Source organism: Bufo gargarizans, chromosome 5 (genome assembly GCF_014858855.1).
Source record: "Bufo gargarizans isolate SCDJY-AF-19 chromosome 5, ASM1485885v1, whole genome shotgun sequence".
Taxonomy (NCBI): Eukaryota; Metazoa; Chordata; class Amphibia; order Anura; family Bufonidae; genus Bufo; species Bufo gargarizans.
This window is the reverse complement of record NC_058084.1, coordinates 123,535,739-123,562,776: the sequence shown is the minus strand read 5'-3', so window position 1 is coordinate 123,562,776 and position 27,038 is coordinate 123,535,739. Positions and strand designations below refer to the sequence as shown.

The 27,038-nt window shown below is 43.3% G+C and overlaps 1 protein-coding gene across 1 annotated transcript in view; it reads right to left on the bottom strand.

Moving 5' to 3' along the window:
• Positions 1 to 15,965: 15,965 nt before the first annotated feature.
• GAREM1 (GRB2 associated regulator of MAPK1 subtype 1) overlaps positions 15,966 to 27,038 on the bottom strand; it is a 157,271-nt gene continuing 146,198 nt past the window's right edge. Inside the window, exon 6 of the mRNA XM_044294980.1 lies at positions 15,966 to 18,074. Within this exon, the coding sequence (XP_044150915.1) occupies positions 17,165 to 18,074 (910 nt within the window). The 3' untranslated portion in view covers positions 15,966 to 17,164. The remainder of the gene's footprint in view (positions 18,075 to 27,038) is intronic.

Genomic DNA, 27,038 nt, shown 5'->3' with positions numbered 1-27,038 from the left:
GAAAACCCTATAATAGTGAGGGGACACAACCACCGACTCCCTGCACTTAATACGGACGGAGTCAGGGTCACCTAGAATCAAGCCAGCAAGGAAACACAATAAAGAAAAAGACTTATCTGAGCAAACAGCAGCAGCAGCCTCCAGCAGTGAACACTTCGTCCAGGAAGTAGTATAAACCACAAAGTGAGGCAGTATGGGAGGAAATATAAAGGAAGACGATTAGTCTAAATAAGTGACACCTGGCAGAAGGAAAGGAGAGGACAAAGTGAAACCAAAACAAAGAATGCCATGTTCCCCCTATTTGTATTCGCAAACATGGGTCGTCAATGACGTATACATTAAGTGGAGGCCTCCAATGGATGCGTGGACTCATGTGACTGGTCCCCGGTGACCCTGCTTCCCCCTCCTCCTGTCACCCCACTAGTGATCCTGCTCTCCCTCCTCCTGTCACCCCACTAGTGACCCTGCTCCCCCCTCCTCCTGTCACCCCACTAGTGATCCTGCTTTCCCTCCTCCTGTCACCCCACTAGTTTTTCTGCTCCCCCTCCTTCTGTAACCCCACAGGGAAGAAGCTGAACAGACTCCACCGACTATGATGGGATCCGCTCAGTTTCCGTTTGGCATCCTGTCTTTTTACCGGACACAAAAGTGCTGCATACAAAACTTTATTGTGTGGTCTTTCGACAGAATCTGCAACAAAGGCTCCAAACGCAGATTTGAAGGCCTACGTATTATGTATTTTAGTAATGCTCACACGTGCCCCCTCACAGTGTTTGCATTTCTTTCTGGCAAAGCTACCTGGTTCTGGCCTGCGAAATTTATACCATGTCTAGTGCGGCCCTCAGACGAAAAATGGTTGGGCACCACTGTTTTAGAGGGTCAGCTCATCAGCAGGCCCTCAACCATAATGTTTTACAGGGTCAGGTCACCAGCAGGCCCTCGCCCATAAATTTTTCAATAGTCAGCACAGCAGCAGGCACTCGCACATAATAGTCAGCTCTTTTTCAAGTGTGTATGATACCCTCCTTTATGTGTAATAAAGGGTGTATTGGAGTGTCGGTTCCTTGTAATTTTTGACAGCCCTTTCACTTAGTGCATAGGCTTTATGAGTGTAGGAGTCCCACTACCTGAACAATTGTACCACAATGTGAATGAGGCCCTCCTTTATGTGATATACAGGTTGTATCGGAGTGCCTCTTCCTTGTAATTTATGGCAGCACTTGTACTTTATATACAAGTAAATATACAGGAAAAAATGTTTTCTAACAATTTTTCCTTTAAAATCGATTTTATCTTCGGTTTTGTGCTTATTATTATCAGTCTGTAATAGTGGCGTACTACTCGGACAACATCGTTCCCAGCAGTGACCTGGGAGTCCAAGATGCATCCAGACATCCTCCCCATGCTGTTCCCGAACTATTTCGGTGGTGATTCCATCAATTTCCAACCTTTTTTCTATGAACCAGACACCACCTCTTCAGAGCAGGGGGTGCCTGGATTAATGCTCGGGTTCTCCCATTGACCTCCATCCCGAGGTGTTCGACCCGAGCACCCGAGCACTTTGGTGCTCGATCAACACTAATATCCATACAATGGCTACCTACAACAGAAGTGCTGAATACTTCTGTTTGCATTTATAATGGGAAATGTGGCACACAAACACCAGGGATAGAACAAGCTGCTGTTGAGAAAGGGCAGGGGCATAAAGACACACAGGACTGTCATTCACACACTGTCATACCCCTAGCTCGCTACATTTAACACATGGATATATGGTACTTTCTCTCTGGACTTGGCATCTTGGTCGCCAAGTGACAAACATGCTTTTCAAAACCCCTGCAGCTGAATATTCCTAGTTGCGCACACATACTTCACTATACAGTGCGGCTGCTGTAGATGTGTAGCTGATAGAACTGGAGCATCTTGAAATGGACTGTAGGGAATGTTCTGGATATTAATATTTTTAGTTATCTTTACCTTTGGACAATAGTACAATAGTTCCCCTGTTATGTCATTTTGCCTGTAAGGTGTTTTCCTTTGGAAGCCTTTGTTCTTTATTATAATGCTTTCTTTGCAGCTTTAAAAATCAAACATTTGAAGAAACTGTGCATACATTACAGGCAGAGACAGTTGGCTGTGTAGGTGGCAAGCAGTCTCAGAACACACAGTCTTACTTTAGGAACATTTGCCATTTATAGCCAGGCATCTTGCAGGTGAAGAAGAAGAATTGTCATAGCTAGAAAGCCATTTGCATAGAAAAAACTTTTTTCCAAGAACATTCACCTCTGGAGAAATATGAAAATGTGCATTATTATGGTTCTAGGAGGCATTATATGAAAATATCATGGATGACAAGTGATTTTTTTCTTTTGGACCATTGGGGCCCACTATGGCTTCAGGGACTGGGCCAACCGTTGGATCCTCTTGTACTTTGTACTCTGGTAGTCCAGTCCAACCCTGTTCAAGGTAGCTGTGCTCTAAGTAAAAAGGAAAACTGGATCTCTAGTGCCACCTATTGGGTTTTTCCCTGGAGGAAAGCTGGTTAGCATACCTTTTTCCCCATAAAGCATTTCCCGGCCTATAAGACTCCCTATGCCAACTTTGTGGTCTCCATAAGGAGAAACGTTATTCTTAGAACAGATATTTAACCCCGTCCTGCACAACTCTGTCCGGTTGCATTGCTATGAATCAGGTCTTAACAATCAGCACCATAATAATGTGGTGCTGTGATGGCATGGGCTCAGGTGCTGTGCTATCTCTTGTGGGTGCTTGAGATAACTTTGATACTAAAAGTTTAACTTCTTCAGATGCTGCTGTCAATAGCAACCAAAGCATCTAAGCAGTTACAAAGAGAGAACACGGTTGTGGGGTGCTGAGTACATGTCATGGCAGCTGGTGGCCCTCTATGTTATGGCATGATCTAATATATGTAATACAGAAGTATAAGGACATATTCACGTCAGCACTAGTATTTCCATTGTTGTCCTACAGTCAACAGAACTACTTGTACATGACCTTATTATAGCCCACATAGACTACTGCAACATATATATTTTTCTCTGACCACCCCGCCAACATTTCTGCACACCTCCAAACATTAATTCCACTATCAGTTTAGTCTAACTGTCCTTTCATTCCTCTGCTGCCTCCCTATGCTAGTCCCTTCATTGGCTACCTATCGCCCAGCAAATTAATTTAAAATTACTGCCAATCACATACAAGGCGGTCTACACACTCCATACATATTTGCCCTGAATCCACCATTCCTTGCAACACCTTCCTTGCTCATCACATCATTGTCTTCACGATTTCCCCTGTGTATCGCCCATACTCTTGAACCACCTCTATACATCAGATTCTCCCACCGTCCAATCTTTCAAAACCAACCTGAAAACTCACCTCTTTAGAAAAGTGTACCAACTGGAATAAATCTGTATTTACTATACCTTGATGGGATGGGGCATGACCTGACTATGGCGGAGTGAAGACGCACCAGTGTGGGGCTCCCGCCACGAGGCGAAGAGATCACAAGCCAACCCGACTTTAAGACCTCCAGAACGGCACATAAGATGAGGACGAGAAAGGGGTCCCTGGCTGGCACATCTTCAACAGGGAAGCCGGGCGAACAAGGCGGACTACACCACTACTTCACGGTCGCAGCAGCAAGAGAAGACTCAGCCACAGGCTACAATCCAGAAGCAGCTCCATTCCACCCAGCCCAGCAGCGCAATGCTAGCCTGCCACCCGACTATAACAAGGGACATCAGCGCAGAGTCTCCCCTACCCGATCCGCTGGTCCCACTCCCTTCCTTGCCACAGCGTTCTCCCACGAGGCTGACGCCATCTTTGAGCACCAGCGAAGTATGGCAATCGCACGCAGGTATGGAGCAGATCACAGTTCGAGGGGGAAAGGCAAAAGGAGGACCCTCAGAGGACTCATGGGATTGGAAGGAACACATGAAGTTACTTCCTACAAGACAACAGATGGAGAAATTTGTAGAGAGACTGGAAAACTCTTATAAGCAGGAATTAACTGCGGTAAAAGCCAATATACAAGCTATAGAGGAGAAGGTGGAAGAGGTAGCCTCCATGCACGATCACACAGCCACTAAAGTAGCAGAACTAATGGCCCAAGGGGAATCTAGAGATAGTCATATATGTCAACTATATCGCCTACACAATGATATTGAAAATTGGAATAGAAGAAATAATATAAGACTAAGGGGGCTTCCAGAATCCACCAAAGTAGAGGACCTGATCCCCACGCTGCAAGGCTTATTTAGCACCATCCTAGAGAAACCGGTTTCGGATCGCCTAGAGATAGACAGAGCTCACAGAACACTGGCCCCATTAATCCAGACCCCACTAAACCGAGGGACGTCATCTGCCGTCTTCATTACTATACAGTGAAAGAAGAAATCATGAAGAAGGCTCGCAACTTTTCTACTATTGACTTTGATGGAGCTACTTTAACAATCCTACAAGATCTATCAAGAGTGACTGTAGCTCAGAGAAGAGCACTTAAACCCCTGCTAGACCTCCTTAAAGCGAATGATATACCTTACTCATGGTTCCTGTTTCAACTAATAGTACGCAAAAACGGCCACCGCATCGAGCTACGAGACCCAGAGGATCTGCAATCCTTCCTCACAGCCTTGGATCTACATACCATTCAACTACCGTAATGGCAGAGTATACCTCCACTTCCCTCACACTCGCTGCTTCGAAGACCTTGGAGCGATCTCCAAAGACGCAGCAATAGGACTCTGCCTACCTGAGCCTCCTGGGAGTTGTTGTGATACACAGATGATCAAGCGCGTTCTTTGAACTTTCGCAGATGAGAGTTACAGGACTCAGCAAACCACAGTTTGATTACAGCTTCTCGGCCTAAATACTATGCCAGCTAAAGTCATATGTTTTTTGTTAGACAGGGTTGATAAAAGGTTTATAGAGTAGTTATATTACAAACTGTCTTTTCGGCCTCGAGGCGGTCCCTCTACTCCGTTACTGGAAGACCGTCTTCCATTTAGAAACCCCAAAGAAGGGATTTTTTGAGTAGTTAATTTTATTTTGTGCTTGTATCTCCCCCTTTTCCTTTCCTTCTTTTCCTCTTCGTGTCTTTTCTCTTCACACTTCCACAAACAAACCTTAGCTGTACAGGGATCTTCCGGCAAGGATCAGTATATTCAGTATATACACAGTCTTACTTATAGCCTCAGATCTCTTTGAAATCCCTCTCTCTTTCTCTACATCCACCCCCCCCCTCTCCTTTTTTTATTTTTTTTGGGGTGAGTGCTGACTCTCATAAGTAATAAGGGAACTCAGGAGATACTTATATATCCCATACCATCTACTGCTTTCCTTGTCTCACCCTCTGTTTCTAGTACAGAACATATCACTGTCTCACATTTGACTAATACCTGAGTCAATGGCTCCACCTAGTGTCAAACTAGCTTTACTAAATGTTAGGGGATTCAACATCCCGGGAAAGCGATCTAAGGTCCTATATAGAGAGGGTGAAAATTCTTCTACTGAAGGAGACACACTTTAAACAGGCTCCCATAACAGGTATACACTCTAAATCAGGCATACTCAAACTGCCACCCTCCAGCTGTTGTAAAACTACAACTCCCACAATGCCCTGCTGTAGGCTGATACCTGTAGGCTGTTCGGTCATGCTGGGAGTTGTAGTTTTGCAACAGCTGGAGGGCTGCAGTTTGAGGATGCCTGCTCTAAATACTACACCCATTGGGTTCACAGCACTAACTCTGAATCTAAATCGAAAGGTGTCTCCATTGCATTGTTATACCTTTTTAAAATCTCGGTCGGACCCATGTAGCAGGTTCCTGTTCCTGAAGATAAGAATCCATGAGAGAAAGTACACCATTGGGAGCATCTATTTACCGAACTTAAGACAAAGCAAGGCGCTCACAGGTATTCTGGACGCTTTCGCAGAGGGGACCGCGATACTGGGGGGCGACTTCAATATGACTTTGGAACCCATGTTGGACTCTTCCACAAGCAGGACATCAGTTCCCAAATCAGCTCTTATCCGAAAAAAGCAAGCATTACACGATAGGCAATTGGTAGATGTCGGGCGTATCTTACACCCTAAGGATAGGGATTATACTTACTTCTCTCCGGCTCATAAGTCTTACAGCAGGCTGGACATGTTCCTAATATCTCATCACGCATTGACTTCCATTTGGTCTGATCACTTCCCAATATTCTTGTCTCTAGATTTACCGGGACTAGTAGCCAAGGAATGGACTTGGTGATTAAATGAGGCGTTATTACATGACAGGGTATGTAGGGCTGATATAGAATCCACCATAAAAGGGTTAATAACAGACCATTCATTGGACAATATGGCTCTCCCTATGCAGTGGGAAGCATTAAAATGTGTGCGCAGGGTAAAATGATAAAAAATGACTCTAGACTTAAGAGAGAACGGACCGCCACAGTACAACAGTTATTGACAAAGGTGGCTGCTCTGGAGTCTTCACACAAACAGTCACTTGACCCAAGGATCCTCTCCGAGCTTACCACGACAAGAGATCAACTACAAAAAAATCCTCACAGAATCTTCCTTTAGAAACGTTGAATGGTTCCACAGTTACATATTTGAGAATTCTAATAAACCCGGAAAAGCTTTAGCGAGATTTATAAAAAATGTGAGAGGCACACCAGTTCATCATCCAGACCAAATAGCAGAAGCTTTTAAATCCTATTATGAGGCACTTTATAACATTAAGGGGCAAATAGCTGACATGCAGACAAAAGACTTGAAAAGTCGGATAAAAGCATACGTAGAAGAAGCAGCAATTTCCGTAGATGCGAGGGTTGAGATGGAGGAGGAATTCTCTGAAACTGAGATTACAGAGGTACTGACCTCTCTGAAAGGAGGGAAGAGTCCAGGCCCAGATGGCTTTACTGCACCCTTTTTAAAAAAGTTTAAAGATCTGCTGGTACCTTTCCTCCTAAAGGTATTCAACAGCATATCACCTTCCTGCCCTTTTCACAAGCAGGCTCAAAAGGCACATATAGTTGTGATCCCGAAACCCAATAAAGATGCGAATCCTTGTAACAATTACCGGCCCATTTCATTAATTAATTGTGATATCAAAATATATTCTAAACTACTAGCAAACCGCCTCAACAAAGTGATCCCCGGGGTTATCCACAGAGATCAGGTGGGTTTTATCTCAGGCAGGGAAGCCAGGGACAATACCATCCGAACTATCAATCTTATCTCCACGGCGCGGGGCCAGCAGAGTCCCCTGTGTCTTCTGTCAGTTGATGCAGAAAAAGCATTCGCTAGAGTACACTGGAGATTCATGGTGGCTACATTGAGACAGGTAGGACTAGGCCCCACCTTTACAGACAGAATATGCGCTCTTTACACTAATCCCACCGTCAGAGTTAGGACTAACAGCATACTTGCTCCTTCCTTTGATATTATAAATGGAACTCATCAGGGATGCCTGCTTTCGCCTTTGTTGTACGTATTAGTCATGGAACACCTGGCTATTGCATTAAGCAGAAATAGGGACATTTCTGGAATAAAAATAGGAGCTCAGCAGCATAAATTGGCGCTTTATGCGGATGATCTTCTCATGTACGTCTAACCCCCCCCCCCCCCCCACATTACTCTCCCATCCATTCTTAAGGAGTTTTAGACATCTCAGTAATTTTAAGATTAATCTTAATAAAAGTGAGATGCTAAACATCTCACTCCCAGCAACTGATGCACAACATGTACAGGACAACTTCCCCTTTAAATGGCAGAACACGAGCATAACTTACCTAGGGCTGCAGATCCCGACCCACTTACACCTCCTGTACCCACTTAATTACTTATCCTTACAAAAAAAGAACCTTAGGGGACTTACAGAACTAATCACAAAAATGTATATCATGGTTTGGGAGGATGAGTGTGGTTAAAATGGATATTTTACCGAGATTTTTATACCTTTTTCAAGCAATACCCATTTGCTTGAAAGATTTTTTATGACCCTTCACAGAGCTTTGGTATGCTTCGTGTGGGGTAACAGTAAACCAAGGATAAACACTAAGATATTAAATAAACCCAGTAGTAGACATGGAGTGGGACTACCATACTGAAAATTGTACCACACAACGGCACTATGGGTCCAGTTGGAGCAAGAACTCTCCGCACTGGATTTACTGGTGGCCCCATGAGTGTCACAAGGCATCAGACCTCCAATGGAGAAATGGCCCTTTTTAGTGCATCAGACTCTTACCCAATGGGACAGATGGGTCACACGATTCCAGATACCGTAGAGACCGGGCCCCATGACCCCTCTTGTGGGCAACCCTGCATTCGCACCTGGGTACCGGGTAGATACGTTCTTGACTTGGCATAGCAAAGAGTATCCTAGAGTCTGAAAAGTAATGGAGAATACACGGGTGACACCATATGACTCTCTTGTCCTGGAAGATAGGCGACAGGGCTCAATGTGTTTCACATATGCTCAGCTGAGATCATACTTAGGTAGCCTGTTTGAGGGGAACAAATGCCCTGACATGACGGACTTTGACACCCTCTTTTTAAAACCTGACACACATTACAGATTGTTATCACAACTGTATAGAATCTTATTAGATCAATGCAATGCAGATATGGCTCCCTATTTTCATAAATGGGAAATAAAACTACAACTTACCTCCTCACCGGAGGATGCCCTGAAGATGTGTACTTTCTCTCATGGATTATCTATTGTGGCACATGCAAAAGAAAAGAACTTCAAGATCCTATCCAGATGGTATTACTGCCCATCAACCCTCCATAGAATGTTTCCTAGTGTTTCTAATATGTGTTGGAGATGTGGAGAAGAGGAGGGCACTATGCTACACATCTGGTGGTCCTGCAAGCCCATAAAAACATTTTGGGATCAGGTGATTCAAGTATATGGCAAATTCTCAGGGAAAACAATAGTCAACTCACCCAAAGTGACCCTCCTGTCACTAACAACAGGAACTTTGGCCCAGATGAAGAAAAGCGCATTGAGGTTCTTACTTATGGCAGCACGGTTGGTAATGCCGAGGCACTGGAAGTCGAGTGATGCATCCTCTCTCAGTGAATGGGCAGCGGAAATTAGGCATTTACTTAGCATGGAGGAATTGATTGCACACTCCCATGATTAGAGGGACAGGTTTTACGCTAGGTGGACGCCCTTTCTGAGTTCATTTATTCTGCAGAACTCTCTGACCTTCTTAGAGAACTGTCCAGGGGATAAGTCTGGATAAGAGAGTAGCAACAATAGGTTTGATACTTACCAAGTTCCCTACTTTCTGTTTCTTTTTTACTACTTGATACCATTCTCCCCCCCCCCCCCTTCCCTTTCTAATTTTTTTTTGTGTATATACCGAACAATTTTGATTGGTATAAGTAGAACTAACTGGCACAACAGAAACAGTTGGCGCAATAGTACAGATTCCAATGTACCCATAAAATGTTTGAAAATGTTGGTGTAATACGTGAACTGAACATGTATGAATATTAGCCAATGAAACAGCTGTATAGGATACAATTTTTGTTCAATAAAATAAGAGTAAACACACTATACCTTGATGGTACACCCACTCTCTTTTTGCACCAGCTTGATTTTTACTGTTTATTCATGGCATGTATTTATGGCCCACTGTGCTTTATATGTACAGTGCAGGAGCCGATGCAGAGGATGGTAGTGGCCCTGATGTGTTGGTCATTGTATACTCCCTCAGGCCTTTGCTCCCTGGGGATTAGTGCAGTGGAAAAGTACTTTGAAGAATCAAGCCAGAAGGAAATGTAAAAATTTCTCTTTACTTAGTGCAAAATATAACTTGTGGCACATCCAGCAGCAGTAGGTACATAGTGCAGGTTTGGTCACCAGGCAATGAGGTATGGCAGCTGGTTAGATTGCAATTGATTGCCACTAGCAGGCACTTGTGGATATAGGTGTCAACTGTAACACAACTTGATGTAAATATGGTCTAGCGGTGGTTTAGGTAATGAGTATCTGAGCCGTAGACCCTCACCAGCAGCAGTGTCTGTAAAGCTGTAATTCCGCTGATCACTATGCTGCCTTGACACATTGATGCTTTCAGGAAGCTGTGATGTTAAGGCCTCATGCACACGACCATATGTATTTTGCGGTCCACAAAAAACTGATCCGCAAAAAATACGGATGATGTCCGTGTGCATTCCGTATTTTGCGGAACGGAACAGCTGGCCCCTAATAGAACAGTACTATCCTTGTCTGTAATGCGGACAATAATTGGACATGTTCTATTTTTTGGCGGAACAGAAATACGGAAACGGAAAGCACACGGAGTAACTTCTGTTTTTTTGCGGACACATTGAAATGAATGGTTCCATATACGGTCCACAAAAAAACGGAACGGACACGGAAAGAAAATACATTCGTGTGCATGAGCCCTAATTCTGAAGGTCTTTTTGTAGTGATGGTCTCACAGGAGAACTGGATCTGGTTCAGGTATAAGACCTCTCTCTCTGAACTAGAACTCCCCCCTCCTGGAAGGAAGCAGGACCAGCCCACTCAAACCAAGAGGGGAGGAACAGGGTGGTTAGACCTGTTTCTGCCATGAACAGCCAATACATGAAAATAGATAGCAATAACATTACATTTGCAGAAACCCCTTTGCACAGGGTACATCTACAGGCCGATTTTGGCCGCAACAATTGTCGCGTGACCCAAGATTGCTGTGTAGCGGGGCGGCCATAGGAATGAATGGGGTCACAGCACAGCTCACATGTTTGCTGTGACAGTGACATTCAAAAATCCATCAAAGTTGTATTTTTTGTGATTCTTATGTCACAGAAAATGTGCGAGTAACGCTGAGACCCCATTTATTCCTATGGCAGCCCCACTACACTGCAATCTTTGGTCGCGCAACAGCTGTTGTGGCCAGAATCGCTGTGTAGGTGTATCCTTAGTATTGGCAGCATGCCTGGTCAAGAGAGCTAAGTAAGCTCAAAAGCATACGACTTCAAAATGCTGTTAGCAAACAAAACATATTCATCTAATGTTGGTGTAACCACTTCTGTTTAGTGCTTTTTTGCTGATTCAACCATGGAATAAAAGGTGCTTAGAGCCTCTTCATAACAGTAACCAATACATTAATTACCAGTAAAGGGTAAAATGTGTGTAAACAATCCAAATTTACAGCAGGTTGTTCTCTATTCACATTTCCACCAAATTTATCTTTACAAATTTTTGAATTTGAGTATTATTTGTGCTTCTGTATTGATTACGTCGATGTAGTGAAACCGACTGAGGCTGCAGTTGCCATTGGGGCTTCCTCCGTCCGGCTGTGAGACAGACTTAACTCTACGCCAGCCCCTTGGAAAATGATAAATGGGCAGGAGCTTCCCTGCCTCTTTGGAAAAGTAACGCAAGCAGGGAAAAGTCACAGATTTGCAGCAAAAATGGACCACACCAAAATCGGCCACTTTAAAACACCACTATTTTGGCATATATCACTTAAGAAATGTCCCCCAATGGGTCAGTGGAAAAATAATTCTGAGCTACTGTCCATATTTCACTGATGGTCGCTAGAAGATGATGTATGTTGTCCTTCAGTTCTTATGTGCATGGAAACTGATGAAACCCAAGAATTTAAAGAGGACCTTTCACCGCTCCCGACGCGCCTGTTGTAATAGCTTCATGCATTTCCCATGTAATAACGGTTCTGGAGCATCTATTCTTATGGCTCTATGTTGTGCCATTCCTTTATTATTCCTGCTAGAAGTTATGCATGAATTATCGCTATTAGCCTTCATTAAGGGTATAGAGGGGAGGTAACCAGTTGGGGGGCGGGGGGGGGGGGGGGGTGTGTCCTGCACAGACTGACTATCCAATCAGTGCTGACATTTTCAGACTGTGCAGTTACATCCCCCCAACTGGGTACCACCCCTCTGTACCCTTACTGCAGACTGCTAGCAATTCATAAAAATAATAAAGGAATGGCACAACATACAGACATGAGAATAGATGCTCCAGAATTGTTGTTACATGGGGAATGCATGAAGCTATTAAAACAGGCGCGTCAGGACTGGTGAAAGGCCCTCTTTAAAAAAAATCACAGAAAACACTAAGACACGGAAAGACCTTGGGCTAGTTTTATATGTTGTTTGCATTAGCTGGATTTGTCAAGTTATGGATCCCATGTTAGTTATAATGGGGTGTTCGTTTTAAGAGATACGACTGTATGCTGCTCTATTTTGTCCACCATTTTTTTTTACAGATTTCGCAACGGGGATTTGATGGAAGTCTTACCCTCTAATTTTACTTTAAAAGGGTTTTCTGGCCTAGTAGCAGATAACCCCAATAGTTGTAACGCGCAGGCACTTAAAATAAAAGGAAAGTGGCTTGGTTCTGTGGCCTCAGTGGTCATCTGCTAGAATGAGACATTACTAGCAGTTATGTGGGTTCGAGCAGGTTACCTCTGAGGCCACTGACTGATTGCAGCAGCGACAAGCCCAAGCCACTTCCGGAACAGCAGCAAAAAGCGGCCAGGACGGGGCTAGTGGTGCAGTAGTGGCAGGACTACAGACAGGAATTTTTTTTTAATTTTTATTAATTAGCCAAGAGTCCTGGGCTGGACAACTCTTTTAATGTTTATTTCTTCTTAATATGGGTTGATATTTTATGTTACTTAGGCCCCTTTTCAAACCAGCGAGTCTCATGCATTGGACTTGCAGCAGGTCCTGTCCTCCCAGCACTGACGGGGTCACATAGCATTCTACAGATTTATGATGCTATGTAACTCTTACAGTTCTGGAATGTATTAGATAACACTGACAGCATTATGTCAGTGTTATCCAATACATTCCAGAACTGTAAGGGGAAACCGCCTCATAAATCAATATAATGTTATGTGACCCCGTCAGTGCTGGGAGGTCAGGATGGGAGCTGCTGCATACTCACACTGCGAGTCCAATGCGTGAGGCTCGCTCGTCTGAAAGGGGCCTTATGATCTCAAGTTAAATGTTTTCAACTTACAATTGTTGTCCTGGAACAAATTAATATTGTAGGGACCATTTGTATAGTGTGACATATATTATAGGCATTGAAAGAATGTAACCTACAGACATAACATTCCACTGCTACCAAATTGCTTTCTATTAGTCCTGAATTGCTGCAATTTTTTATTAATATTCTTGAGGGACAGAACTACAGTCTTTAAATGGGGGTTTTCTGGGTTATACTTATTGATGAGCTATTCATTGGACATCAGATGAGTGGGGGTCCAATTTACCTGCAGCCGCTGTGCAGAGCTGGATCTCCACAGCTCCATACAATGGGTAGGAGCCATTTTTGGGCACTGCAGCTCAGCTCCTAATCCCTTGAATGGGACCCACTCAGGTTACTTGAAGTTCCTGGGGCCCCAATGAATAATCTGTAAAAGTGCCTCAACTATATAGACTCAGTTGTAGTATTGGTCTCTTTATATGGGGCAGAGGAACATTTTGGGCCTCTCAGGTTCCAGCACCCAGGATCTATGATGGTGTTAATTTTAGATCACTATACCAGAAGTCAGGCCTGTAATTCCGGCCATAATACATCTGAAACGGCCTCATTCAGGTGGCCATAATGTTGGTGCATTTTTCTGTCCATATTGCAGTCATGACATGCACACTATACTGGCCTGACCGTGGATCTAAAGTTCAGATCATTACACCCACGGTTGGGCAGGGATTTGCAGCTGTTACACAGATGCGCTAACAGTACAGCTCTCTGAATGAGGTCCAACTTTGATTTTGGTTTCTCCCTTACTAGTCTTTTACCTTGGGGAAACACTGGCCACCGAAGCTGCAGATGTCCTTCAATTACCTCTTATATGTAAGGAGACAAGCTAGTTAATAGGGAGTTTGCACATGAACTGCCCTTTCTTCAGAGGAAAGTAGTCCTGGCCAGAGTCAACATGTACTATTTCCAGTCACACAAAATAGGAATCATCACCATGTTTATTCCATGAACAGGGAAAGGATTGTTCATAATATGCAATTCAGCCGGCCTTGAAATGCCTCCGTGTGAAGGATAAAACAGCTGGGTACGGCTGACAGCGCTCATCTCTAATGGGTTGTCATGCTAACTATTCCCAATGCTTTGTGCTTTTTATTAAAAAAATAATAATAATTTTTAAGTGGTTGACCAAGACTTATATTTTTTATTTATCAGGGAGCAATGGCGTATGTAAAATTAAAAAAGAATCAATTACTGGCCTCAGAGGTCAGGAGAACCAAGAGAGGAACGTGACCACTACAGGCCCAGTGGATATCGGACGAGTAGGACATTTTATTTCATTATACACCATAAACAGAGACATGGCATGATTTTTATACTGGAGCACATAAAATTACTGTAAGCTCCATAATAAGATTGTACATGAGGCCTTGGTTATTGGATTACTTTGTGTGTCTGATACGGTCCACACAGTAAAGGAGGCCTCACAGGTGTACAAGTGGCTGCATCACTTTTGCTGACTCCTGTGCAGTTATTTTTTTGTCCTCGTCCATTCGGGCTGTTATTAGTTTTGGCAGCCAATAACAGTGAATTGCCAGGAGGTCTCAGTGTCAATGGAACATTATTTCACAAAACTAACAGCAGCAATAGCAACTGAACTGGAGAGGCTGGAAGAGAAATCGTGAACTCTCAGTAGGGGGCGATATGATCTTCTGGGTTATAGATAAATACTATCTACGTAACTCCAATGATGTCAGAACTCTCTCTCTCTCTCTCATATATATATATATACACACACACATATACATATATATATATATATTTGCACACACACACATGAATTGTGAACACTCAATGATATATACACAACCTAGAGTAACCCTGCTGCCACCATACCCTCACTTACTGTAGCCTTCCCCCATCCCTTGAGGATTGTAAGTCCTCTTTCCTTCTGTACCAGTTTGTAACTTGTCTTGTTCATGCTTACTGCAACTATTTTATGGATGTACACTGCTTTTCATATGTACAGCACTATGAAATGAATGGTACTTTAAATGATGATCATATATAAATATTGTGAATTCTCAAAAAAAATTGAAATTCTTTATTATACATCTTTTGTTTAGAATTGAGATTAGGGATGTTATGAAATTTGTTTGCGCTTCGTTTGGTGGTAAAAGCAGAATTGCGTTATTGATTCCGTTAGCACGGACCATAACGCAATTCCATGATGGAATGCATACCGGAATTCCTTTAGAGGCATTCCGTTATTCATTCCGTCATAATAGAAGTCTATGGGCTGCAAAACCGATCCGCCCTGTTTCAGTTATGCAGGAGAGGACTCCCCTGCATAACAGAAACGAGATGGATCCGTTATGCAGGCCATAGACTTCTATTATGACGAAAGGAATAACGGAATGCCTCTAAAGGAATTCCGGTATGCATTCCATCATGGAATTGCGTTATGGTCCGTGGTAACGGAATCAATAACGCAATTCTGCTTTAACCACCAAACGAATTTCAAAATAGGAAATTCGCTCATCTCTAATTGAGATGATTAATGAACACGTTGGGTCTTCTAGAGCGAGATATGATTTCAGTAGCTTCTCTCTATGGGTACCAGCACACGTTGCGGACTACATCCAGGTTTCTCGCATGGATTTTCGTGCAGAAAAAACAGTGTAATACAGTACTGGCAAAGTGAAGATTGGCAAATTTTATGTAAACTTTGTGTATATTTTTACAGTGGAAATTAACCTTTCATTGCTTTGCACTGGAATTGCAGATTGGAGAAAAAAAAAAACATCAATTTGATCTTGGTGCAAATTTGGCGTGGAAACACAAAGAAACCCACACGAAAATTCATGCAGAAATTCTGTTTGAAACCTACAGCCATGTGTAGGTGGCCTAATAGGGTATACGAAAATGCATCGAAAAGCACCTTTCCAAGAAAGTAAAGTCTCACACAGAGAGTGAAAATAACTTTATATATTATACATATTGAGATACACAAAACATACATGAATGTCCATAGCTTTACCACAATAAGAGCTTTCTACGTCTCAAGAAGTGGTTTTGTTCTGGGACTTACATTTTATAAAAAAAAAAATAGGATTTAAAAGAAGCTTCATCATAAAAACTGTACTTGACCGTTTGAGGCTCATCCTTCGGAAGCTGGAATAAAACAAACAGTTTCTTAAGAACGGGGCCATCCTTAAGCTGGGCCACTCAGGCAACACAAGTGCAAAACGTCAGATTGCGAATGACTTCACAGATGAATATAGGAATGGGGAGGATGTAGGTCTATGGATATTGGTCAGTAAGAGCCCACGTCCATATCAGACCTTGAGGCAAGTTATTTGCATAAACACTAACACCAGGTAACAAGGTTATCTTCATCTTGACTGAATTCACTGGAACATATAAAACATTGGTAATAAAGGCAACAATAAGATTCTCCATATTACTTCAGCACATAATACAGCAGATGTTGCACTCGGATCGGTTACATCTGTATCCGGTGTGGAGTTACAATGCCAAATTCTATAAGTTTTATTGATCATGCACTTGTCTCAAGACAGGAAATAGATCATCACATTGCACATCATGTACATGAAAGCTGGAACCTGTGACCTTTAGTGCGATGTCCAAGGTTTTTTGGACGTTCTTTAGTAAAACCCATACACATGGAATAGTGTTTTTTTTTTGCATGTGCAGGGAATTGCATACAGAAGTGTTCCTTCATATTACTTTGGAAGGGGGAGGGGCAAAGGGCTGTCAATGGTTTTAATTTATTCTGGTCTAAAATGAGATAACATAACTATATTGTAAGCTTTGGCTAGTAAGTAATATATTATATTTTTTTAACATGAAGCCTATAATGTAAAATTCCCTTTAATGTTTCGAACCAATTTGTAGCAGCCGCTCAGTGGTCAGTGATGCACAAGGCACCCTGTGAGTGTTCTCATAAAGGTTTGCATTAATGTACAGTACTAAGTGATACAACTACAGCTCGTACCTTTCACTGCATAGTAAGAATTTCTTCTTTTGTAGGACTATATACAGCCACGATTATTCTCTTAGTGCAAAATAATTTCAGATTGTACAAAGAACGGCACTTGTGCCGAGGGCGCTCATACGTTTGTTCAGTACCTTTTGTAACACCTTGAGTCTTACATCTTAGGCCTCCAACCATTTATAAATTGCATTAATTTTTTAACCTGGAGTTTGCTAAACTTAAAATCCTCAGAAAGTATCTCATCTGTAAGCTGGACAAGTAAATTACCATCAATCTTTTCCGAGACAAAGAAGGAGACAACATCTTCTGATAGCCCAATAAATCGAAGGGATTTTGATACCTCTTCAATGGACAATCCTGAGAGGTCAGATGGAGGCTGCCAAGGAGAGCCATCTCCACATGACCTTGGTGCTAGTTGCATGTGTAGTGGAGAAGAGAATGGGTATGAAATGGAGAAAATGTCCTGCATGCCCTTTTTAGCCAAATAATGCTCTTCTGTAATATCAGGAGAGCAAGTCTGAGAACCTTCTTCTGCTCCATCAATTTTCATAGAAATACAGAGGGGTTCGAGGACAGGGTTTACCTCACTTGTCTTCGGTGCCCGCGGGGGTAACGCAGGACACGACATACTTTGTCTTGTGCTGTTGTCAGGGACAATTTTGTCCGATGAGGTGTCCAATGAGTAGCTGGCTGACTTTGGACAACCTGCAGCTACGTCAGGAAATTCGCTTGGTTTGCCCTGTGTGCAACCATTTAAAGGATCAATCCCACTAAAGTCAAACGGAGCTGGAAAATTTTTCTTTGGTGTGGCTGGTGTCTTTTGTCGTGGATAGCTGTAATAACTGCGGCACTGGTCCGCAAGCAGGTCATTTGTGTTCATACCTTCAGCCCCACCACAGTAACGGTTAGGCCAGGATAGTCGAGAAGGAGGGATTTCAGAAGCTGTTAACCCACAAGGCAACTTGCTCTCGAGATCATTTGACTCATTCTTGATCCAGTTACAGGGGTAACATGAAACCTGGGCATTGTCTGAAGAGCTTGCAACTTCATTTTCTGCAACACCACTGGAAAAATATATAGAAAGAAACCAATGTTATATACTTAAACCAGCTAAAACCTAGCATAACTTAACACCACGTCATACTGGGGACAGCACAGTGGATAAGAGTTTAGAACTGGGTTTGAATCTAACCATGGACAAAATATGTACAGTGTGCATACAATTTCTGTATTTACATGTGTTTTTTCCAGGTTCTCTGGTTTCCTCCCACAGCTTTCCTATGAAAATTGACCCTAATTTGTGTGTCTGAGACCGGGAATTTAGAGTGCGAGACCCACTGCAGACAGTCACTAATGTAAGACATGGTACTCTGTGTATATTGGAAACATTTAAAAAGTCCTCCATGAAGTGGATCACTTTGAGGGTGCATGTACACGTTAGTGTAGATTATGTGATTTTGCGCTGCTTTTCTGCACCAAATCTGCATGTGTTCCTTGCGGATTTTTCACAAATTTTTACATGGATTTGCCCTTGGTCTTGCTCTTGCCACTGCAAAGGGTAAAATCTGCATTGGAAACCTGCACAAACAACTGAATCCACACCACAGGTCAATTTCTGAGCTGACAATTTCCACACCATGTGCATTAGAAATGGCATCTACTTAGTTGGTAATAATAAGACCCGTGTGCACACACCTCTAATGGTCCAAGTCTCCTAGTGGGGTTTTCCAGTCTCTGATGCTTAGACTAAGTTTACATGTCCAGATGGCATATTATGCTTAGCAGGCATAGGGTATGTAGTGGGGAACTGACAAGGCTCAGACTGTTCCTGTCCATCACACATCGTTGCTGCGAGAAGATCAGTCCCAGGCATTCAACTTGCCCTTCCCTAGTTCCTTTTGATGCAAAACCACTAAGGTATGCAATATGGTATAGGTCTCTCTGGTTTATTCCACTGTGGAATTAATATAATGAAGAACCAGGAGTAAAACCTGAACATTAACACAAGGAAGTATGGTGCTCTTATGCTGAACACCAGGAAGACAGATCCACGTCACACCAGCATTTGCTGACCGCGCTCTTATGTCTAGATGATAAATATTAGTGGTCAACATGTATTATATTTACTCCAAGATAAAGTCATTAATAATGTACTAAGACTTAAAGCTACATTAACAATGCAAAATAATCCGTCGGTCTATGATGAAATGAGCAATAAAAGATTCTCAGTTGTACTTAACCTAATCCTTCCTATTCCTACACACTGACGGGTGAAAGCAAAAGCCAGTGCGACTGGTCAAATCCATGACTATAGCATAGGGGTGGGCGATATGGCCTAAAATCTATATTGCGATATAATTTTAAGCATGTGCGATATATATTGTTTTCTATATTTGGGGGAGGAGGGGGGGTTAAACTTTATTTTTATTTTTATAACTATTAGCCCCCTTAAGGGCTAGAACCCTTGTCATATTCACCCTAATAGAGCTCTATAAGGGTGAATAGGACTTTACACTCTCCCTGCTGCCCTGTGCTTTGTGCACACAACAGCAGGGAGATGACCATGGCAGCCAGCCTCTGATGTAGCCCCCCCCAGTCTCTCCCTCTTATCATCCCCCTCTGCTAACTCAAACCCACCCACCCTCCCCAATATTAATCATTGGTGGCAGTGGCCACAGGGTCCCCCCCCCCCCCATCATTGGTGGCAGTGGGCCCCTCCCTCCCTCCCCAGTATTGATCATTGGTGGCAGGGACCCCCTTCCCCCCCACATCATTGGTGGGAGCAGGAGTTCCGATCGGAGTCCCAGCAGTGTAATGCTGTGGCTCTGATCGGTTACCATGGCAGCCAGGACGCTACTGAAGCCCTGGCTGCCATGGTATGTCAGTGAGCAGCATTATACTCACGTGCGCGGTGGCCACCAGGCGCTCCCTCTTCTGTCTGTGCGGCACATTGCTAATGCTTATAGCTCACGTGCGCCGTGGCTGCCGGGCGCTCCTTCTTCTGTCTGTGCGGCGCATTGCTAAGGCTAGGTCTACACGACGACATTTGTCGCGCTACAAAAAGTCGCGCGACATTTTGTTGCATCAATGTCACGCGACAATTTTTATAATGGCAGTCTATGGTGTCGCACTGCAACATGCGACATGTTGCGACTGCGACGCGACAGTCGCAGAAAAATCCATCTTGAATGGATTTTCTGCGACTGTCGCGTCGCAGTCGCAGCATGTCGCATGTTGCAGTGCGACACCATAGACTGCCATTATAAAAATTGTCGCGCGACATTGGTGCAACAAAATGTCGCGCGACAAATGTCGTCGTGTAGACCTAGCCTAATGCTTATAGCATTAGCAATGCGCCGCACAGACCTATGAGAAGAAGCAGCCCCCAGGCGGCCACGGCGCACGTGAGCTATAAGCATTAGCAATGCGCCGCACAGATAAAGGAGGAGCGCCCGGCGGACACCGCGCACGTGAGTATAATGCTGCTCACTGACATACCATGGTCGCTCCGTGGTCATATTGCAGTCCGGCGATATAGGCGATATGCACAAAATCCATATCGTGGCACAAATTTATATTGCATATCGCCTATACCGCCCACCCCTACTATAGCATATAGCAAGTCAAATGGTCTCCTCATTTTTTTCTAATTGGGGTACAATAAGTTCTCTGTAGCACAAGATGCAAAGAGGTATATCCCAAGGAAAGATACCATCTTGCTAGCGCCACCTTGTGGAAGTGGCCCCCTATGAGTGAAATGCCGACTTTTTACATCCCTTGGGACAAAGATCCATCCCTGGACAGCTGTTTCGGGGTGCTTGCCCCTCATCAGTACAGAGTAAGAGTCTGGGTAGCTGACTGCGAGGCGCTGGATACAACTAGGTTACTGACTCTCCTTAAAAAGACCAGCCCTGAATTTTTACTCAGACAATCATAGCTACTTTCATCCAAAAACAGTGCCACGCCTTCTCATCTGTTTGTTTTCGCAGCTCAGTTTCAATGACGTGAATGAGGGACAGGTATAATACCCCACAGATCCCGAGGAGGTGTGTGGTGCAGTTTAGAGGAAAGCAGCCATGTCTTATCCTGCACAACCTTTTAACCTTAGCCTTTACATTTATGGTACCAAAATGATTAATACTTAAAATTTTGACCAAATCATTGATTACAGTTAACTAAAATCGGTAAGTGGATGGTTTAACATACTACACATTATTCTGAATCAGAAGTCACACGTTTTTTGGGGATACTGGCTATTTTGGAAGGATCCTGAGTCCTGAGCTAATAAGGCATGTGTTAGCCAGTTATTGGGTAGACTAGGCACTATTGCACAGGAGCAGATATAGAGGCCTGTGTGAACTTGCCAGTCATATGTGAACAGTCCTGAAGGACTGTCCTTCCTTAATAACCACTTCCCGACCTCCGCCGTATATGTATGGTGGAAGTCAGGTCTTTAAACAGCAGACACCTGGAGGCAATGTCTGTGACCACAGCATTTAAGAGGGCTTTTCCTAGGAGTGCAGCATTCCCAGGCTCCAAATGGCTTTTTGGTTGCTATGGCACCCTTGGGCCCTCTGAAGGATCAAAAGGTCTGCCTGTGGCAGGTCTCCATAGGAAAATAATGAAACACCCAAAGATTGCAAAGGTAATTCGTTGCAGTCTATGGGAGAAGCAATCTGAGCAGTGCATGTTCAAGTCCCCTAGGGTGACTTTGAAAAAGTAAAAAAATAAAACTAAAAAAAAAAAAATAAATCACAAAAATATTTAAAAAAATCATGCCCTTTCCTTAATAAATAAACAAAAAATAAATAAAATTAAGATAATTGTTATCGCTGTGTCAAAAAATGCCTGTGCTATTAAAATCTAAGCGTATTTATTTTGAACGGTGAAAGCTGTAACAGAATAAAAAAATGTTATGATCAAAGTCATACACACTCCAAAATAGTATCAATAAAAACTACAGATTGCCCCCACAAAAAAATTAGCCCTCACAAAGCTCTGTAAACGGAAATATACAAACCCTCATAACTTTTTTTTATATCGCAATACAAAGAAAAAATGTTTCAGTTTAAGTTTTCTTAAGTATTAAAACACAAGAAAAACTTACATAAATGCGGCATCGCTTTAATCATACAGACCCAGAGAATTAAAGGGATTTTGTCACCTCGATTTAGCTTATAGAGCTGCGGACATGCACGGCTAGATTGCAGCTAGCATGTCCGCAATATACCTGTCCCATAGGGCTGTGTCCTTTTATTGTGTTAAAAATGATAAAAAGGACACAGCCCTATGGGACAGGTATATTGCAGACATGCTAGCGGCGATCTAGCCGTGCATGTCCGCATCTCTATAGGCTAAAACGAGGTGACAGAATCCCTTTAAGGTAACAGGTTAGTTTTACTGTATGGGGAACAACGTAAAAACGAAACCCCTAAAACTGTGGCTGAATTGAGTTTTTTTCCAATTCCACCCCTTTTGCCATTTTTTTCCAGACTCCCACTACATTGTATGCAATAGTAAATGCCGCTAGAAAGTGCAACTTGTCCCACAAAAAACAAGCCCTCACACAGCTGTGTGAACGGAGAAATAAAAAAAGCTATGGCTCCGGGAAGACAGGGTGTAAAAAACTAAAACAGAAAACTTGAGGGGTTAATGCATAAGGGAACCTATAATCGAAAGCCTTCTTCACAGTGCACTCACTACCTCATGTCAAGTACAGTAATTATGTGATAAAACAGAACCGGATCTGTATGTACACTATTGTCTACAGTCTATTACATGATAATTATGAAGTAGAAGAATGTGTCTGTCTCCACACCCGTGTTAATTCTACATTAATATTTCACATAAACTGAGCATTTCTCTAAAATTTTATATATATATATATATATATATATATATTTTTTATACATACAGGGAGTGCAGAATTATTAGGCAAATGAGTATTTTGACCACATCATCCTCTTTATGCATGTTGTCTTACTCCAAGCTGTATAGGCTCGAAAGCCTACTACCAATTAAGCATATTAGGTGATGTGCATCTCTGTAATGAGAAGGGGTGTGGTCTAATGACATCAACACCCTATATAAGGTGTGCATAATTATTAGGCAACTTCCTTTCCTTTGGCAAAATGGGTCAAAAGAAGGACTTGACAGGCTCAGAAAAGTCAAAAATAGTGAGATATCTTGCAGAGGGATGCAGCACTCTTAAAATTGCAAAGCTTCTGAAGCGTGATCATCGAACAATCAAGCGTTTCATTCAAAATAGTCAACAGGGTCGCAAGAAGCGTGTGGAAAAACCAAGGCGCAAAATAACTGCCCATGAACTGAGAAAAGTCAAGCGTGCAGCTGCCAAGATGCCACTTGCCACCAGTTTGGCCATATTTCAGAGCTGCAACATCACTGGAGTGCCCAAAAGCACAAGGTGTGCAATACTCAGAGACATGGCCAAGGTAAGAAAGGCTGAAAGACGACCACCACTGAACAAGACACACAAGCTGAAACGTCAAGACTGGGCCAAGAAATATCTCAAGACTGATTTTTCTAAGGTTTTATGGACTGATGAAATGAGAGTGAGTCTTGATGGGTCAGATGGATGGGCCCGTGGCTGGATTGGTAAAGGGCAGAGAGCTCCAGTCCGACTCAGACGCCAGCAAGGTGGAGGTGGAGTACTGGTTTGGGCTGGTATCATCAAAGATGAGCTTGTGGGGCCTTTTCGGGTTGAGGATGGAGTCAAGCTCAACTCCCAGTCCTACTGCCAGTTTCTGGAAGACACCTTCTTCAAGCAGTGGTACAGGAAGAAGTCTGCATCCTTCAAGAAAAACATGATTTTCATGCAGGACAATGCTCCATCACACGCGTCCAAGTACTCCACAGCGTGGCTGGCAAGAAAGGGTATAAAAGAAGAAAATCTAATGACATGGCCTCCTTGTTCACCTGATCTGAACCCCATTGAGAACCTGTGGTCCATCATCAAATGTGAGATTTACAAGGAGGGAAAACAGTACACCTCTCTGAACAGTGTCTGGGAGGCTGTGGTTGCTGCTGCACGCAATGTTGATGGTGAACAGATCAAAACACTGACAGAATCCATGGATGGCAGGCTTTGGAGTGTCCTTGCAAAGAAAGGTGGCTATATTGGTCACTGATTTGTTTTTGTTTTGTTTTTGAATGTCAGAAATGTATATTTGTGAATGTTGAGATGTTATATTGGTTTCACTGGTAAAAATAAATAATTGAAATGGGTATATATTTGTTTTTTGTTAAGTTGCCTAATAATTATGCACAGTAATAGTCACCTGCACACACAGATATCCCCCTAAAATAGCTAAAACTAAAAACAAACTAAAAACTACTTCCAAAAATATTCAGATTTGATATTAATGAGTTTTTTGGGTTCATTGAGAACATGGTTGTTGTTCAATAATAAAATTAATCCTCAAAAATACAACTTGCCTAATAATTCTGCACTCCCTGTATACACACACATATATATATATATATATATATATATATATATATATATCGAAAAATTTGAATATTGTGCAAAGTTCTTTTATTTCAGTAATGCAACTCATTACATGCAAAGCAAGATATCTCAAACCTTTGTTATAATTTGGATGATTATGGCTTGCAGTTTATGAAACCCCAAAGTCTAAATTTTGAGGTACCATTTGCTTAGGGGGTATGGATTAATTAGCTGACTAGAGTTTGACACTTTGATCCTAGAATATTGAACCTTTTCACAAAATTCTAATTTTAAGCTGCATTAATGCAATTCCTTTTAATTTGCATTACTGAAATAAATGGACTTTTGCACAATATTCTAATTTTCGAGTTTCACCTGTATGTATGTATGTATGCATGCATGTGTGTATGTTCCGCGATCATTCAAAAACGCAACCATCGATTTCAAACTTGGTATACACATCCCTTGCTACCTGGAAAGAAATCTTGTGGGGGTCACAGCTCTCTAGCACGTACGGTTCCTGAGATATTCCCCAAAAGTTACCTGCATTAGCCAATACAAGCCTGCAGGTCTTTCTCTTCATATCCCAACTGCCATACACACAGTCACATGTCCCTTATCAGCCAATAGAAGTACACAGGCCCTTAGTCTCCACATACACACAGTTTTAATCCAAGTTTCCATAACAACCCAGCCATTTTTCTTCACTGCTGTAGGTCAGCTTTAAAGGGGCAGGACGCTATGGATGAGACTGTTAAGGGAGCAGAGTGTTGTGGAGGGGACAGTTCAGGGGGCAGGTAGGGTGGCTATTCAGGCCACCCTTAACAGACAGACTTAAAACCCCGCCCCCGATACGGTTAGGCCACACCTCCGATCCGGTTAGGCCACGCCCTTCCCACTCCGAAGCCGACAGAGATTGAAAAAAATGAGGTAAAAATCAACTACTGTCAGCTGCAGGGATGGGAGGGAGGGTGAATTTCTCCCTGCAGCTCACGGTCAGACACTGCTGTCTGAGAGTGAGCTGTTCAAAAGGACATCCCTGTGTGAGATATTCCCAAAAAATGAATTCGCCAATAGAAGCCTGGTCACATGACCCTTATCAGCCAATAGAAGCTCGCAGGTCCTTAGTTTCCACATACACACAGTTTTACACCAGGTTTCCGTAACAACCCAGCCATTTTTCTTCACTGCTGCAGGTTAGCTTCAAAGAGGGAGGGCACGGTGGATGACACTGTTAAGGGAGCGGAGTGCTGTGGAGGTCTCAGTTCAGGGGCAGGTAGGGTGGCCATGTAGGCCACCCTCAAAAGACGGACTTAAAAACCGAGCCCCTAGGTCCCGCTAAGCCACACCCCCTCCCACTCCGCAGCCGACGGGGATTAAACAAATTAAGGTAAAATTCAACTTCTGTCAGGAGGGTGACTTTCTCCCTGCAGCTCATGCTGTCTGAGAGTGAGCTGTTCAAAAGAACATCCCTGTGTCCGTCCTGGTCCTGCGCTGGACAGAGGACAGGGAGTCTGAAAGCCGGACTGAAACTGGACCTCTGGCCACCCTAGGGGAAGGCTGCTGTGGAGGTCACAGTTAAGGGGACGTTCCCCTATGGAGGTCAGTGTTAAGGGGCAGATTGCTGTAGAGGCCACTGTTAAGGAGACGGGGTGTTATGGAAATCTCTTAAGGAAATGGGGTACTGTGGAGGTGACTAATAAAGGGGAAGACGCTGTGGAGGTCACTGTTAAAGGGGGCGGGATGCTATCAAGGCCACTGTTAAAGGGGCAGGCTACTGTGGAGGTCACTGATAAGAGGACAGGATTCTGTGAAGGTCACTGTTAAAGGGGCGGGTATGGTGGAGGTCTCTGTTAAGGGGGACAGGGACTGTTAAGATGGCGGTCCGCTATGGAGGTCAGTGTTAAGGGGCGGGGTGCTGTAGAGGTCACTGTTAACGGGGCGGGATGTTGTGGAGGTCACATTTTAAGGGAACAGAGCTCTGTAGAGATCACTGTTAAGGGGGCGGGTTATTGTGGAAATCACTGTTAATGAGACTGGGTACTGTGGAGGTCACTAATAAAGGGGCGGCCTCTGTGGAGGTCACTGTAAAAGGGGAGGGTGGTGTGGATGTTACTATTAGGGGGCAGGGCGCTGTGGAGGTCACTGTTGAAGGGGCGGGGTGCTGTAGAGGTCACTGTTATGGGGGATACTGTCGATATCTTTTAATGACACACAAACATCAAATGAAATAGATGAAATATACCCGTGCGAAGCAGGGTCCTTATAGATCCAGAAAAAGGGACGGCACTCCGGTCTTGAAAAAAGTGAAATTATTCTTTAATCAACCTTGCGGTACAACGTTTCGGCTCCAATACTGAGCCTTTCTCAAGCACGTGCTTGAGAAAGGCTCAGTATTGGAGCCGAAACGTTGTACCGCAAGGTTGATTAAAGAATAATTTCACTTTTTTCAAGACCGGAGTGCCGTCCCTTTTTCTGGATCCATTAATTGGGGTAAGGGGTCGATTCCCCTGGAACGTGCACTCATTTTCTCCGTTTGTAGTCAGTGCCGCCATTTTTC